Genomic DNA, 14,987 nt, shown 5'->3' with positions numbered 1-14,987 from the left:
TGATTAGACAAGTTTATCTTACTCTACACACTTTCCTGAACATGTCCTACATTGCTTTCTCTGTGGCACATACAATATTTTTTGAGCTATGAGGCAATATGTATTCCATATTCAGTCATTTGCATCGTCAGATTTTTGACCCTGGAACGTGTTTTATTACCCACTTCTTATTGAAATTACTCTCAAATATGATCAAATATTAATTGCTGTCAATGTTAATACGTTAATCTCTTTTATTTTGAAACTTTCCCAAAAAAATTTACCCGGAAGTGTTTTTTTATGTTGAAGCTGATAAATGAGTGGTTTATAGTTAGAACTGCAGCTAGCAGTTGCATTTCTGTGCAGTAAAGACAGACCAACTGGCCGAACCGAATTGGCTACCAGCCTTTCAGTCGACTTACTATGTCTAAATTACAATCATTTCGTGTGTTCGTAAATGAGCGTTTAACTGCCGCTGCATTGGAGATTTCCGAGGCAGTTGAGAAAACCCTACTGGAGTACCAGGAGGAAAATGATCGGCTACGGAGGCTGATGCGAATGACACCAGGCATAAAACGATGTGAAACGGGTTCGTATGTACAGCAACTAGATACAAGAGTGAATGTATTTGTATAGTGACACAACACGATAATATAATATAAGCTTGAAGTGTAGACCGACAGCCTTAATATGAGGAAATCAGGCAACTGTTTATTTCCTATGTTGGCACATCCAACATTTTCCTCTCGCGTGTAACGACGTGTGTGAAGTGTGACTACACACTTTAGTTGGCCATACAGTCGGCTCAACTGGCGTGTGTCGATGCGTTCCTGAATAAGTCTTGGGGTTGCCAATGGGGGCGCTAGGCTTATTCTTTGGGATTTAACACTGGTCTGGCTCCGCCAATGGGGTGCTACTTTATCAGGTTTATATCCCAAATGCAAATGTTTGTCCTGAAATGGCAGGTACAACATGTGGGTACCTTTTTCCGTTGTTCCAAGACTTGATAACATTTTACCCCATCTCCACGTGCGCTTATTTCTAGATAACTAAGGCCTAGTCCACACGTACACGGGATTTTTCTCAATCGTTCTTTTAAAAAATCCATACAGTCACTGTTTATTAAATAATTTTTAAATATCTCAGTTCACATGAACGCAAAAACACGCTGTCAAATATCATGCCAAACCTACAGGCGACGATATGACCATATCCTTAAAGCCATGTTGGCCAATCAAAAGTCTGAAAAACGTTATTACCAATTCTGGTAGGCTAAACAACGGTGCCAGTGTTGGGTGTAGCAATGGCCTCCGTTGCACATTCTAACGCCTCAGTACATTTATGTGTTTAGCAAGATTAAAACCTGCACCATTTTGGCTACGTCTTCCATTACACAAAATCGCCTCATGTAAATAAAGGAGAAAACCATGCACACTGACGTTTCAAGCCAAAACGAAGTTTGTAAATATCTCCAACCTGGAAAGAAGTTTTTCAAATGGTCCGTTTTCAATGACCTAAAACGCAGTTTACATGTGGACGAAAGGCCAAAACGCATAGAAAACCCCTCGTTTTAAAAATATCCGTGTACGTTTGGACTAGGACTAATTTCGAACGAAACTAACGTTTAATTACTTGTACTTTAGAATATATTTATACTATGTGCCTTGGGTATAGAAAGTCACCACCCCCTTTTAGAATGTTCACCTTTTGTTGCCTAAAGCCTTGACCAGACCAAATCCGTCATACCTATGCGTAACAACGGAAGTTCAGTAATTTCCAATGAACATGTGCCTATGATGCAAAGACATACAGCAATACGCGTTCCCCTTTACAGGTGCATCATGTTTGCGATGTTGCATGCCTTGGAATTTTCCTAGTCTTGGGCCAAAATGTGTGTGTTATTCAAACCGGAAACTGTCAATTTGTGAATAAGTTATGCATCTAATTTCCAAAAAGCATTGTCAAAACGGAATTAAGTGAATATATTTGTAAATATAGTCAAGTTTGCAGACAACACCACAGTGGTTCTCATCGATGGCACTGAGGTGGAGCGTGTCCAGCTTCAAATTCCTGGGTGTCCACATCTCTGAGGACCTCTCCTGTACCCTGAAGACATCAGCCCTGGTTTAAAAGGAGCAGCAGGGCCTGTACCTTTTGAAGAGGCTGAAGAAAGCTCGCCTGTCCTCCAAGATCCTTGTGAACGTTTACCTCTGCACAATCGAGAGCATTCTAACTTTGCCACAGTATGCTTTTGGCAGATGCTTCGTGGGCGACCGTAAGGCCCTGCAACGGGTGGGGAAAACCGCCCAGCACATCACTCGTGCCCAACTCCCAGCCATCGTAGACTTCCAGCGCAAGTGATGTCTGTACAGGGCGCAGGATCATCTAGGACCCTTGACATCCATCCCAGAAACTGTTTGCCCTCCTACACTCAGGCAGGCAGCACAGGTCTCTTCGTTCCCACACCAGCAGGCTCAGGTTTCATCTACTGTAACCCTGCTGAACTCTGAGACCCATCACTAACCATACCCCTCCTTCACCTTTCAGGGACCTTGTTGCACTACTCCCTTTGTACTACTCAAACACTGCCTTGCAAATGGAAGTTTTCAGACGTTACAGTTCGGTGTCTATCTCGGGAACCACACTCAGACTCGCTGCTATCCCTGTATTTCAGTTGCATATTCAATTAGCCCCTTTCTACATTTAGAATTGCCATCGGACAAAGCATTTTTCCCCCCAATTGAGAACCCATTGGATGTTATGTATCGGTGCATCTGATGCCACCAAGTAGTGCCACAGACTCTCCAGGAGCTCACTGATGCCCTCCCATGTCTGGGAGATCCCCCAGGACACCATCCGTCGTCTCATGAGGAGCATGCCCAGATGTTGTCAGGAGTCCAGACAAGCACGTGGGGGCCATACACACTACTGAGTCACATTATAAGTTGCCCTGATGAAATTCACGCAAGTTGGAAAAGCCTGTGATTTCAATTGTTTACTTAGAGTTTGAATCCAGCCCTAAATCGGTTGATATTGTTTTCCATTGTATGATTTGAGTGTTCCCTTCATTTTTTTTGGGCATTGTATATTCCGGCAGTATTGGTTCTCTGAAGAACACGTCTAAGGTATGGAATATGGCTATCAATTGTAAGTAGAATCTGCAAGGCTGTCTGTCATTTTAACAAATTAATGTATCTCAATACATTTCTACTCTTGCTGTCTGCTCCTTGCCCTGCTCAAAAGACAGAACAACAGAACAACTTCAATTACGTGTGCATCTCAAAAAAATGTAATATCATGGAACACCCCCCCCCTTGTAATTCAAATCAAATAGTGACACCTTCATACATTCTAGATGCATTAATCAAAGCGAAACATTTCAAGCCATTTTTGTTTCAATCTTGAAGATTATGACTTACAGCTCATGGAAATAAAAAATCCAGTACCTCAAAATATGAGAATAAAAAATGTACAATGCAGAAATGTCAACCTGAGAAGAGCTCTAATCAGCTATTTAACTCCCTGAGCCTTCAGTACACACAACCACAATCAGGGGGAAGACTGCTGACTTGTCCAGAAGACACTCATTGACACCCACGAGGAGGATAAGCCACAGAAGGTCATTGCTGAAAGGGCTAGCTGTTGAGAGTGCTGTATCAAAGCATATTCACATTTTAGGAGGACATGAGGTCCTGGTCCACACCTGCAGAGTACCTGGTTTGGGGGGCCCGTTGCTGTCCTTGTCCATATGGTCATACTTCTGACCTAGTCTAATTTTAAATAGACTCTGGATTTAGCCCAGATAAATGTATTAATTATTCCAATTGGACTCTTAATATCTCACCCGGCACAGCCAGAAGAGGACTGGTCACCCCTCTGAGCCTGGGTCCTCTCTAGGTTTCATCTTAAAATTCAGCCTTCTTAGGGAGTTTTTCCTAGTCACTGAAATTCAACACTACTGATGTTTGCTCCTTGGGGTTTAAGGCCGGGTGTCTCTGAAAAGCACTTTGTGACAACTGCTGTTGTAAAAAGGGCTTTATAAATACATTTGATTGATTGATTGATATTCATGGAAAGTTGACTGGAAGGCAAAAGTGTGGTAGGTAAAGGTGCACAAGCAAAAGGATGACCACAGCCTTGAAAGGACTGACAAGCAAAGCCGATTCAAGAACTTGGGGGTGCTTCACAAGGAGTGGATTGAGGCTGGAGTCAGTGCATCAAGAGCCGCCATGCACAGACATGTCCAGGAAATGGGCTACAAGTGTCCTAGTGTCAAGCCACTCCTGAACCAGAGAATGTCAGAAGTGTCCAAAGTCCTCTCTTCAGATGAAAGTAAATGTTGCATTTCATTTGGAAATCAAGGTCCCAGAGTCTGCAGGAAGAGTGGAGAGGCACAGAATCCAGGGTGTTTGAAGTCCAGTATGAAGTTTCCATAGTCAGTGATGATTTGGGTTGCCATGTCATCTGCTGGTGTTGGTCCACTGTGTTCTATCATGTCCAGAGTCAATGCAGCCGTTTACCAGGAAGTTTTAGAGCACTTCATGCTTCCATCTGCTGACAAGCTTTATGGAGATGCTGATTTCCTTATCCTGCAGGACTTGGCACCTGTCCACAGTGCCAAAACAACTGGTAACTGGTTTGCTGCCCACTGGTTTGCTGCCCTCAGGTCCACATTTCTGTATTCTAAATTCTATTCTAATATTTTGAGATACTGGATATTTGATCTATTCAATATTTGAGAGGCACCTATAGATCCTTAATCTGATTCAAGTGCAGGACATTTGAATGAAACCACTGTCATGGATAGGGATTCATTATCACTAATATGCCCAGCAGGGATATGCCATTGGAATAAGCATTTACTTCACTTTAGCTTTTCAGTCGTCATCTCAACCAGAGTCCTCCTAACACCACCCAAGCCCATTATACCCACAGGTGTCCCAGATTACATCTGATCACTGGGTCCATATTCACTCTGGGCGGGGCAGGACTGGGGTTGGGTCCTACATCTAACACTGCCTCAACTCCAACAAGTGTTTCTTGTTGTTTCCTGAGGTTGATTTACAAAATTAAGCTATTACCTGTGAATATGTAGTGTGCTAGGTTAAGTAAATTGTTGAAGTAATTGACACCTGTGATTAAAATGTTGTTTGTGTCACAGAAAGCATATTGAATTGGCATTTAGCACTCAAGCATGTTTGTTTGCTGTATAGGTCAACTCTGCTCATCATCTCCTTTTCTCCAGACTCCCTGCAGTTCTCACTCAGTGTCTCTGAAGAGGAGGTTCCCCCTGAGCAGCAGCCCTGTGAGCAGGAGTGGAACCCCAGTCCGGGGCAGGAGAACCCAGAGCCCACACAGATTAAAGAGGAACAGGAGGAACTCCGCACCAGTCAGGAGGAAGAGCAGCATCACGAGGTCTTTCACACCAAAGACACCATATTCACCTCTACCTGTGTGAAAAGTGAATGTGATCAGGAGGACCCACTTGGGTCCTTGATTCGTTCCCAAACCCAGATTGTGGAGAACAGAGAGAGTGACTCTAAACCAGCAGACATCCCACATTTTGACACTGTCACCCACCTAACGGGTCTCAGTATTGCCTATGGTTCTCCAAGTCAAACCAATGACTCCAACCACAACTCAGCTGTAAGCAGCGATACAGTTGAATTTTACAACAGCCCACCAGTGGATCGCAGCCCACCAGTGCATAAACGTTGTTCCAAACCCAGAACCTCATCTAAAACTACTCACCACTGCCGTGACTGTGGTGAAACATTTAAACTGAAAGCTAACCTAAAGAATCATGTGACTTTCTCCAAAAGACCCAGTGAATGTAGCTACTGCAAGAAATGCTACGACTCCACCTGTAAACTGAGGGCCCATGTTCAACTCTGTCATGTGGAGAAATCCTGCACCTGCCCTGTTTGTGGCAAGACCTTTAAATTCAATGGAGTTCTGTCCAGACACATGAGGACTCACACTGGAGAGAAACCATATAGCTGTGGTGACTGTGAGAAAAGATTCACTGAAAAGGGGAACCTAGAAATGCACAAACTGACTCATACAAGAGAGAAACCTTTTAACTGTTGTGACTGTGGGAAAAGCTTTGGTGAGAAGGGGAACCTAGAAATGCACAAACTGACTCACACAGGAGAGAAATCATTTAGCTGTAGTGACTGTGAGAAAACCTTCAGTGTGATGCAGACCCTTAAGCGGCATAAATTGACTCACACTAAAGAGAAACCATTTTGCTGTGGTTACTGTGAAAAAACATTTCATTTCAGGCATATCCTAAAGTGCCATGAACGGATCCACACAGGAGAGAAACCTTTCAGCTGTAGTGATTGTAGTAAATGTTTTGGCCAGAAGAGGGACCTAAGAAGGCACAAGCTGATTCACACAGGAGAGAAACCATTTTGCTGTGGTGAATGTGGAAAAAGCTTCAATCGCAAGCAGACCCTAAGGCGGCATGAACTGATTCACAAAGTAAAGAAACCTTTTAGCTGTGGAGGTTGTGGGAAAACATTCAATCGCCCCCGGACCCTAAAGCGGCATGAACGGACTCACACAGAAAATAAATCATTTAGCTGTGGAGATTGTGGGAAAACATTCGGTTGCAGCCGGTCCCTAAAGCAGCATGAATTTATTCACACAGGAGAAAAATAATTTAGATATGTTACCTGGAAAAGCTTCAGGCAGAAGGTGATTTTAAACACTTTCCAATAAAATGTATGTTATTACAATGACTGTACTTCTGGAATTTTGTATGATGGCAGAACGTTCTAGCAGTATTGTCCAGTATATTTTCTGCATTTGGTTAGGGAGGCACATCAACACATTTTTTAAATGTGGCACTGTGTTCCCCTTCATTAGGCGTCTTAACGTGCAGAAAACTGGTGTAGGTCATTCCTCAATACTGTTGACATACAGTTCTTCACCCATATACTTTAGGTCTCTTGTCAAAAACTTGTGCATTAAAGCCCATAGGTCAAATGTGTCAAAAGTGAACTCTGTAGGGAATAGGATGCTATTTATTACACAGCCTCGGCCTCCCAAGTTCTGCATCCCTGGTATCAGTCCAGAGAGTCAATGAATATATTACATTAAATTATATTTCAAATATTTGTACTGAAAGGTTGTAGAATATAATCCAAGAATGGACAATAATACAGATTTGTATTGTAATTAACTGTGTAAATATCATCATTTCTGCAAATAATTGTTGATGTACAAGTGGTCCTTTGAAGATGTTATTCAGTTTTTATTTTGATAAATAGTTGTTAAAAACAAAACCTCATTTTGCTCGCAGATGTATTCAAACCTCACACACAATTTTTTGGAAGGACATGGTTGAACATACCCACAAAACATTGTTTTAAACAATATTTATACATAAATATATCCCATAATATCTCAATTTCTTACAAATTATTTGTATGAAAAATATATCGATATATATGCACATTTTCCATCCTTTTAGACCGAACTGTTCATTTTCAATGTATATATATCGGGACTTCTCTGTAGCCAAAAATGTGTGATCCGGAAGTACATTGCTTAAAATTTGTGATTAGAATGTTTAGAATGTAGGCTTTATTTATTTATTTTTTTATAGTTTTTGTGTTGTGAAAAACAGACCTATCGGCTGAAATGAACAGGCGACACAACCATCAATCGAATGAATGTCTAAATTACAATAATTTAATTTGTTTCTAAATGAGTGTTTGACTCAGAAACATGAGAGTTTGGACAGAATCATGCACACCAGTACGCTGCTGGAGGTCATTTTGTAGGGCCCCAGCAGTACTCCTCCTGTTCCTCCTCGAACAAAAGAGCAGATGATGCACTTCTATGGCCCTGTCCAGCTCTCCTTGTGTAATGGCCTGTCTCCTGGTATCACTGTAGTGTAATGAGAAATGTCTGTTGAGGAAGTGTATTCAACAGAGGCGCGTCTGGCCCCACCAAGTCTCCTACAAACCCTTGGTAATGTAATACTGCCGCAAATACTGCCGCAAATGACCAGGAGAGTGAGATAGCTTGGCAAAACATTGCTGACTGGTTAAATGCATAAGTAATACTAGCCTACTCATTGTTTAATTGTTTACTTATTGTTTTTCATTTTTAATAAATGAACATTCAGATCACTAGAAAAGACTGGCTATATTATAAGGCTAGATGTTATATCCGATTTATGATCAATCAAAAATGTTGTAGGCTAACTTACATCCAGTGGTTATAAAAAGTCTACACACCCCTGTGACCTATAATGTGAACAATTCAATTGAAAAACAAACTGAAACACTTGAGGGGGAAAAATAAAAACCTTACAATAACCTGGTTGCATAAACAAATAATTTGAGTGCGCCATTAAAATATTGGTTAACTATATGGTAAATCTGTGTTTGTGGTTGAAGTCTATAGTATTATGTTTAGGGATAGTAGTATGAATACAGTTTTGCCGTCTAGAAGGGGTTACAAACATCACAACAGCATGGCTCCGTAGTAAAATAATCTGGGTGCTAAACTGGCCTGCCTGCAGTCCAGACCTGTCACCAATTGAAAACATTTGGCATTATGAAACAAAAAGTACAACAAAGGAGATCCCGAACTGTTGAGCAGCTACAATCCTATATCAAGCAAGAATGGGAATACATTTCACTTTCAAAAATACAGCAATTTGTCTCCTCAATTCCCAAACACTCAGAGTATTGTTAGAAGAAAATACATTAAAATAGACATATCTAGCACTCTGTATTGCAGAAGGTCTGTACTGAACTTCTAAAAAGAACATGTCCAGCGCTCTGTATTGCAGTAGGGCTGTACTGACTTCCAAAAAGGGCAGCTCAAGGCCTTTGAAAAGCAGAGGGTCTGTACTGACCTCCAAAATCAAAATTTCAGCTCTCTGTATTGCAGATGGTCTGTACTGACCTCCAACATGGAAATATCTAGCTCTCTGTATTGCAGAAGATTTGTACTGAACTCCAGAAAGAACATCTCTAGCTCTCTTAATTGTTGAAGGTCTGTACTGACCTCCATAAAAGTGGTACTGTGTGTGTTTTCTCTGCATTATGAGAATGTCCATGATCTATCTGCAACAAAAATGGAATACAAATATTTTCACAAGAACTCACCATCATTTACTCACCAGGATCATATCTCTTCAAACAAGCAACTGCCAGTGGCAGCAATAAATATTCTTCTGTCAATTAGCAGTGGATTAAATTTGACGCACATAATCGCAAGATACTATAAGGTCTATACTGACCCCAAGAAAGGAAATAGCGAATCCGCTGCAATGTTTAAGGACTGTACTGACCTATAAAATATACATCTCAAGCTCTCTGTACTGGACGTCTGTACTGACCTTCAAAAAGGACATCTCTAGCTTTCTTTTAAACAGAAGGTCTGTACTGTCCTCCAAAAAGGGCATCTCTACGTCTTTGAAAAGTAGAGGGTCTGTACTGATCTCCAAAAAGAACGTCTCTAGCTCTCTGTATTGCATAAGGTCTGTACTGACCTCCAGAAAGAACATCTCTAGCTTTCTTAATTGTTGAAGGTCTGTAATGACCTCCGTAAAAGTGGCACTGTGTGTTCTTTCTGTATCATGAGAGAATGTCATCTTTAGGTCTTTGAAAAGCAGAATGTCTGTATTGACCTCCGAAAAGAACATCTCTAGCTCTCTTTTAAACAGGTCTGTACTGATCTCGAAAAATCTACATCTCTACTGCTGGTGGCAGCAATCAAAATCCTTCCGTCAATTAGCAGTGGATTAAATTAAATAGCGAATACGCTGTAATGTTTAAGGTTTGTAGTGATCTTTAAAATCTACATCTCAAGCTCTCTGTATTGGACATCTGTACTGACTTCCAAAATCAACATCTCCAGCTCTCTGTATTGCAGAAGGTCTGTACTGACTGTTAAACAGAAGGTCTGTACTGACATCAGAAAAGGAACTCTCTAGATCTCTGTATTGCAGAAGGTCTGTACTGACCTCCAAAAGGAACATCTCTAGCTCCCTTTTAAACAGGTCTTTACTGACCTCCAAAAAGAACATGTCCAGCTCTCTATATTGCTGGTCTGTACTGACCTCCAAAAAGGAACTCTCTAGATCTCTGTACTGCAGAAGGTCTGTACTGAGCTACAAAATCAACATCTCCACCTTTCTTTATTGCAGAAGGTCTGTACTGAGCTACAAAATCAACATCTCCAGCTCTCTTTTAAACAGGTCTGTACTGACCTCCAAAAAGGAAATCTCTAGCTCTCTGTATTGCAGGTGTGTACTGCATGTCTGTATTGACCTCCAAAAAGGGACATCTCTAGCTCTCTGTTAAACAGGTCTGTACTGACCTCCAAAATCAACATATCTAGCCCTCTGTATTGCAGAAGGTCTGTACTGATCTCTGAAAAGGAAATCTCTAGCTCTCTGTATTGAAGAAGGTCTGTACTGATCTCCATAGCAGGGGGATTGTGCATAATCTCTGCATTAGGAAAGATTGTACATGATCTATCTGCACCATATTTAAATTTAAGATTTACTCAGCAAGATCATTTCTCTTCAAACAAGCAATGGCCAGGTCCAACATGCAAAATATCTGTCATTCGCCGATACACTATCACAGTCGGTTTACTTTATTTTGCCTTTTTAAGTGCTTTGTGATTATTTTCTACAATTAAAAGCACTATAAAAGTTAACTTATTAGCATTCAGTAGATTGCATTTAAATCAATACCATTCAAACCCCCCTCTTCATATCTTTAAAAGGACCCTTCCTCCATTGATGAATGTAATTTAAGAGAGTTTGGTTGACAGTTTTAATTACCTTAAGGAACATACCTAAAGATAAAGCTGGAAAAACAATCACAGTTTGTCAGTTGAATTCTCCCAAATACGGTTACATCAATGAAATGTATTTATGAAGCCCTTTATAGTTTAGCAGCTGTCACAAAGAGCTTTCACAAAACACCCAGCCCGAAACCCCTAAGAGCAAGTGAAAACCTCTCTTTCAAGCAAGCTGTTGAACATAACCTTTCACAAAAGATGCACTCAATATTGGCTTTAACACTTACCATTCTTCTGGACAAACATTCCCAGATATTTAACTGCCTTTTTTTTATGTAACCCTGGAATTCTTGTGGTTGTACGTTTTTATGATGTGTCCCAAAATGTCACAGCGAGGGAGATCAGTGTTAGGAAAAATGTCAGAGGAACCTTTCACAGAAAGGTTTTGTAGTACCTAATGCACTTTTTCCTTTCTAATTTTATCAGCTCATGAAGGCCCTCTTTTACCAATTTAATTACAATACAGTTCTGGAATAGTCACAGACAACTATATACATGCATGTCTATTACCTGATTGAGGTGGAAATTTACTTTGAAAATTGAAGTAGACCCAGATGCGAATTCATATCTTCAAGTTCCTTATTTAATGGTAAAACAAATGACCAGGTGCTCCCACCAAACATCAATCCCTGATACACTACTGGGTTCAATGTACTCACTTTATTTTTATCGAATGTGTTACAGACTGGCAAACTTGGTCAAGTAAACGCTATCCAGGTATTACTTACATGCAGCCTCCAACAAATGTTGTGGCAATCCCAGTAACATTGACAAAAAAAACTCAAACTTTTCATCCAAATGATTAATTGCACAATCAAGGCATCCATTATTTGTCATTAATTTTGCACAACACATTGTTTTTAAATCTTTATTCAATATACATTGCTATGGTGTTACTTTTAAGACATAACTGATTGAGTAACAACTTATGGGAATACAAAAAACAGCTTGAGGCTGTTGATCTGCTTCTTGTGAAAAATCTAATTTCTGCCAGCAGTAGAATACAAGAAAATGCTGTACTGGGCCATACACAGGTGATCATAAACAAGGCATTTATATTCAACAGAATGCCTTGACACTATAGGATTTAAACTGCATTTAGGAAATGTCCTGCCCAATAGCTCAATTGAATTCCCCAAAAACATGACCGGAAGGGGATCACATGGTGTACCTGAAATCCTCATACAAGCCCAGAACTGAGGCTGGACACCGTTAAACACCTCCAACCCCTTCACCTTCCTCCACAGACAAACAACAAAGGAAATGACTTATCCATGCATCTGTACAGTAAAGTAACAGGGCTTCATTAGCATTATTTTAGCAGAAGGATATAATGCTGGCAGCACTCAGATTTTCTTTATCACAATAAAAGCAATCATTGAAATGTATACCGCAATAAAGTCTGTAAAAAAGAACAAACAATATTGGAACAGAAATTAAACAAAATGTACAGACTAGATTGCTAACTACTGTATATTGCCTTATATATTTCAATTATGGCTTTTATTTTTAAAAAGGAAATCATGAGCATAATATCCTGCTGCTAGTAGAACGGTAATAAAGCCTCTTATGGCCATCATTAGTGTAAACTGTTTAGTGCATTAATTAATTGTGTTTTGAGCATTAAGGAAAAGACCCAAGGATGTATAGTCAAAATAGTCAAAGGTGAATGGTGCAAATTGGGCTGCCCGACAGGAGCCCATATCAACCATGCATGTATTAATGACACAGCACAGGCACACAATACCTTATTGCTTTCATGAAAATCAACACTGACATAATAGAATAAGTGATTTATTTCCATAAAATCATTACCTTGATAAGTAAATACATGCATAGTACAGACAAAATCAGTTTGTTCTGTCATGTTACCCTGTCATTATAACAGATTGAGTTATTCGTAAATACATTTCTGTATACATGACAGTAGAAGTGCGTGTGGTTGGTGGTCAACAACCACCAAGGTAAATCACAAGAGTCACAACCCTAACTATTCAGAGTTCAGACAGCCTAAACGATTGTCTACAGGAATAAATACAACAGCTGATTCGGACAGCAAGGTGAATGTGATCCAATTCTTATTGAGGCCTAATGATCATAATCAGGCAGAACTGTTATTGTTAGCAGACATGAACGTTGACGCCAATACATAAAATGGAACAAGGATGCATAGAAACAAAGACAATTTGATTTAACGGTATTCAATGATTCAGTGTAAGTTACGTTTTGTTTGACCTATAGTACATGGATGCGTTGTGTAGGTTGCTAACTAGATCACAAAGCAAAAGTAATCATTATGAGATGAAGCAGTTATTGTTGGTCAGAGCGACTGAACCGAGTATATGGTTGTAGTCGAACTATCAATCAATTACGGGCATACTCAACAGCAGTTCTCAACAGCAGATTTAAATGTAATTTTATAGTGTATTCATTTTATCCTCATCAATGTCTTGTGATTACTGGTGGCACACAAATGTTAACTAGCTTGTCATCGAATAGCACTGATGAAATTATTTTGGAAAAACATTGATTTATGCCAGTTTAATAAGCGACGTACCAATAAAAATACTTGGCCACCGCTGTCCGGATTTACGGCTTACTATTACAAACATGTTTTAAACTACAAGTACCGGGGTTAGCATAAATGTTACATTTTTGTTTTCCGGGGCATTTACATTTTGAGTTTTACAGGATTTAGTCCTCCAACCGCTAGAAGGGGCCGATAATACAGGGTGACAGTTTCTAGTACAGAAACGAAAATCTGTAGATCGAAAACTAGCGTCGATAGCGGTAAAAAAAAAAAAGCTAATATCATTTAAACAATGTGGTTTCTGTGGCTAGTAAAGGAAGTTTAACTAGCATTCAAAATGGCTTATGCATAGTTATGTTGTTTCTCAAAGCAATTAATAGTAAACAAACGACTTTATCCCCAGTTATTATATAGGTCATGTTAGCTAGCCAACGAGTTGCTAACTTAACTAGCTACGCTACTTACTTTGGGCGGTTTCGCGTCCTCTTGCCAGGGCAACTGCAACTTGTTCAAACTCGGCTTGTTTCCACCTATTGCTCCTCCAACATAAGCAACTCAGATACATTCGGTAAGATATAACTGTTTTGCTACGCACCAAAAAGCGTATTTGTTCGTTTGCACCATTTTATTTGTAGATTAATAAAAATGGCGATACCCGCCAAAACGGCACAATGACATAAAATCACTATTACTTCTGGTCACGTTACGCCGGGTGTCGAAATATCACGTGTTACTGAATGAAACCTTTGTTGTTACGTCACAAACAACTGTCCCACGTTTTGAATGCAGCTGCTGCAATAGTCAACTCATCATAATCCCAATTGAAACCTAGTGGCAAAATGTGAAACCAGTTTGTTTCGCGTTTTACCATTAACGTTTCCCTGTAAGAGATTTTCGAATCGCTTCAAATGAGGTCTGTGTTTCATCTACAAGCCTCCGCTGCCTCCGGAAGGGGACGCTTGTGGGCGTGTTGGCCCAAAATGTCACCCTTACGTTCAGGTCACCAACACAAATGGTATAAAATGACATTCTTTTAATGTTATTCTGAGAAGAATAGGCTTCTGACAGAATCTGTTTTGAAATTATTCACAGAAATCGCGTTTAGAAACAACATATTTCTCTCGTTTACAAAAGAAATATGTTTCCCTGCTTTATATATTGGAACCACTACCGTAGCACCGCTATTATCACCTCCCAATTATGTAGTGATTACAGCATTTATCTTAGTCAATAGTTGCGGGCTGATGGCTCACTTGATGTTGTTAGGCCTGTGTATTTTTGCCAGACCACGTAAAAGGAGCCGGCGAAGAAGAGCGATTATCACTGACTGAGTGACTGAGACCCTGCTGTTAAATAGCGTAGACTATAGGTACTGAGTTCATATTTCCTCACAGGAAATGTGAAGTTCGCATTATTAATTATTCCGTATAGACGAAAACTTTGCTGGCTAAAACTTTCAGTGTCTACTTATAGTAAGCCTGAAATAAAACAGTTTAAGATTATATTGCGACTGTTTCTGGCATGTAAATGTTCATTTTCAGTCTCGCTAGCAATTGCTCAATTCTTATGATTATTCTTAGGAAGTTAGTAGATACTAGTAAGCCTATTGCTGGTTGATAAGCTGTTAAAACGGCCAGTG

The 14,987-nt window shown here is 40.0% G+C and overlaps 1 protein-coding gene across 1 annotated transcript; it reads left to right on the top strand.

The window, feature by feature from the left end:
• The first annotated feature begins 211 nt into the window (after positions 1-211).
• LOC105029865 (oocyte zinc finger protein XlCOF6-like) lies at positions 212-6,722 on the top strand. Its single transcript, XM_010903424.3, has 2 exons — positions 212-568; positions 5,225-6,722. The coding sequence occupies exons 1-2, from the start codon at positions 403-405 to the stop codon at positions 6,643-6,645; spliced, it is 1,587 nt and encodes a 528-aa protein (XP_010901726.2). The 5' UTR covers positions 212-402; the 3' UTR covers positions 6,646-6,722.
• Positions 6,723-14,987: the final 8,265 nt, after the last annotated feature.

Source organism: Esox lucius, chromosome 5 (assembly GCF_011004845.1).
Source record: "Esox lucius isolate fEsoLuc1 chromosome 5, fEsoLuc1.pri, whole genome shotgun sequence".
Taxonomy (NCBI): domain Eukaryota; kingdom Metazoa; phylum Chordata; class Actinopteri; order Esociformes; family Esocidae; genus Esox; species Esox lucius.
The sequence above is the reverse complement of the archived record's forward strand: the minus strand, read 5'-3'. Positions and strand labels throughout refer to the sequence as shown.

What these genes read in the sequence shown, in the direction of transcription:
- LOC105029865 (XM_010903424.3), top strand. Translation starts at nt 403, where the DNA reads ATGTCTAAATTACAATCATTTCGTGTGTTCGTAAATGAGCGTTTAACT. An exon ending in CATAAAACGATGTGAAACGG is followed by an intron (nt 569 to 5,224) that starts GTTCGTATGTAC and finishes CCTTTTCTCCAG; the next exon opens with ACTCCCTGCAGTTCTCACTC.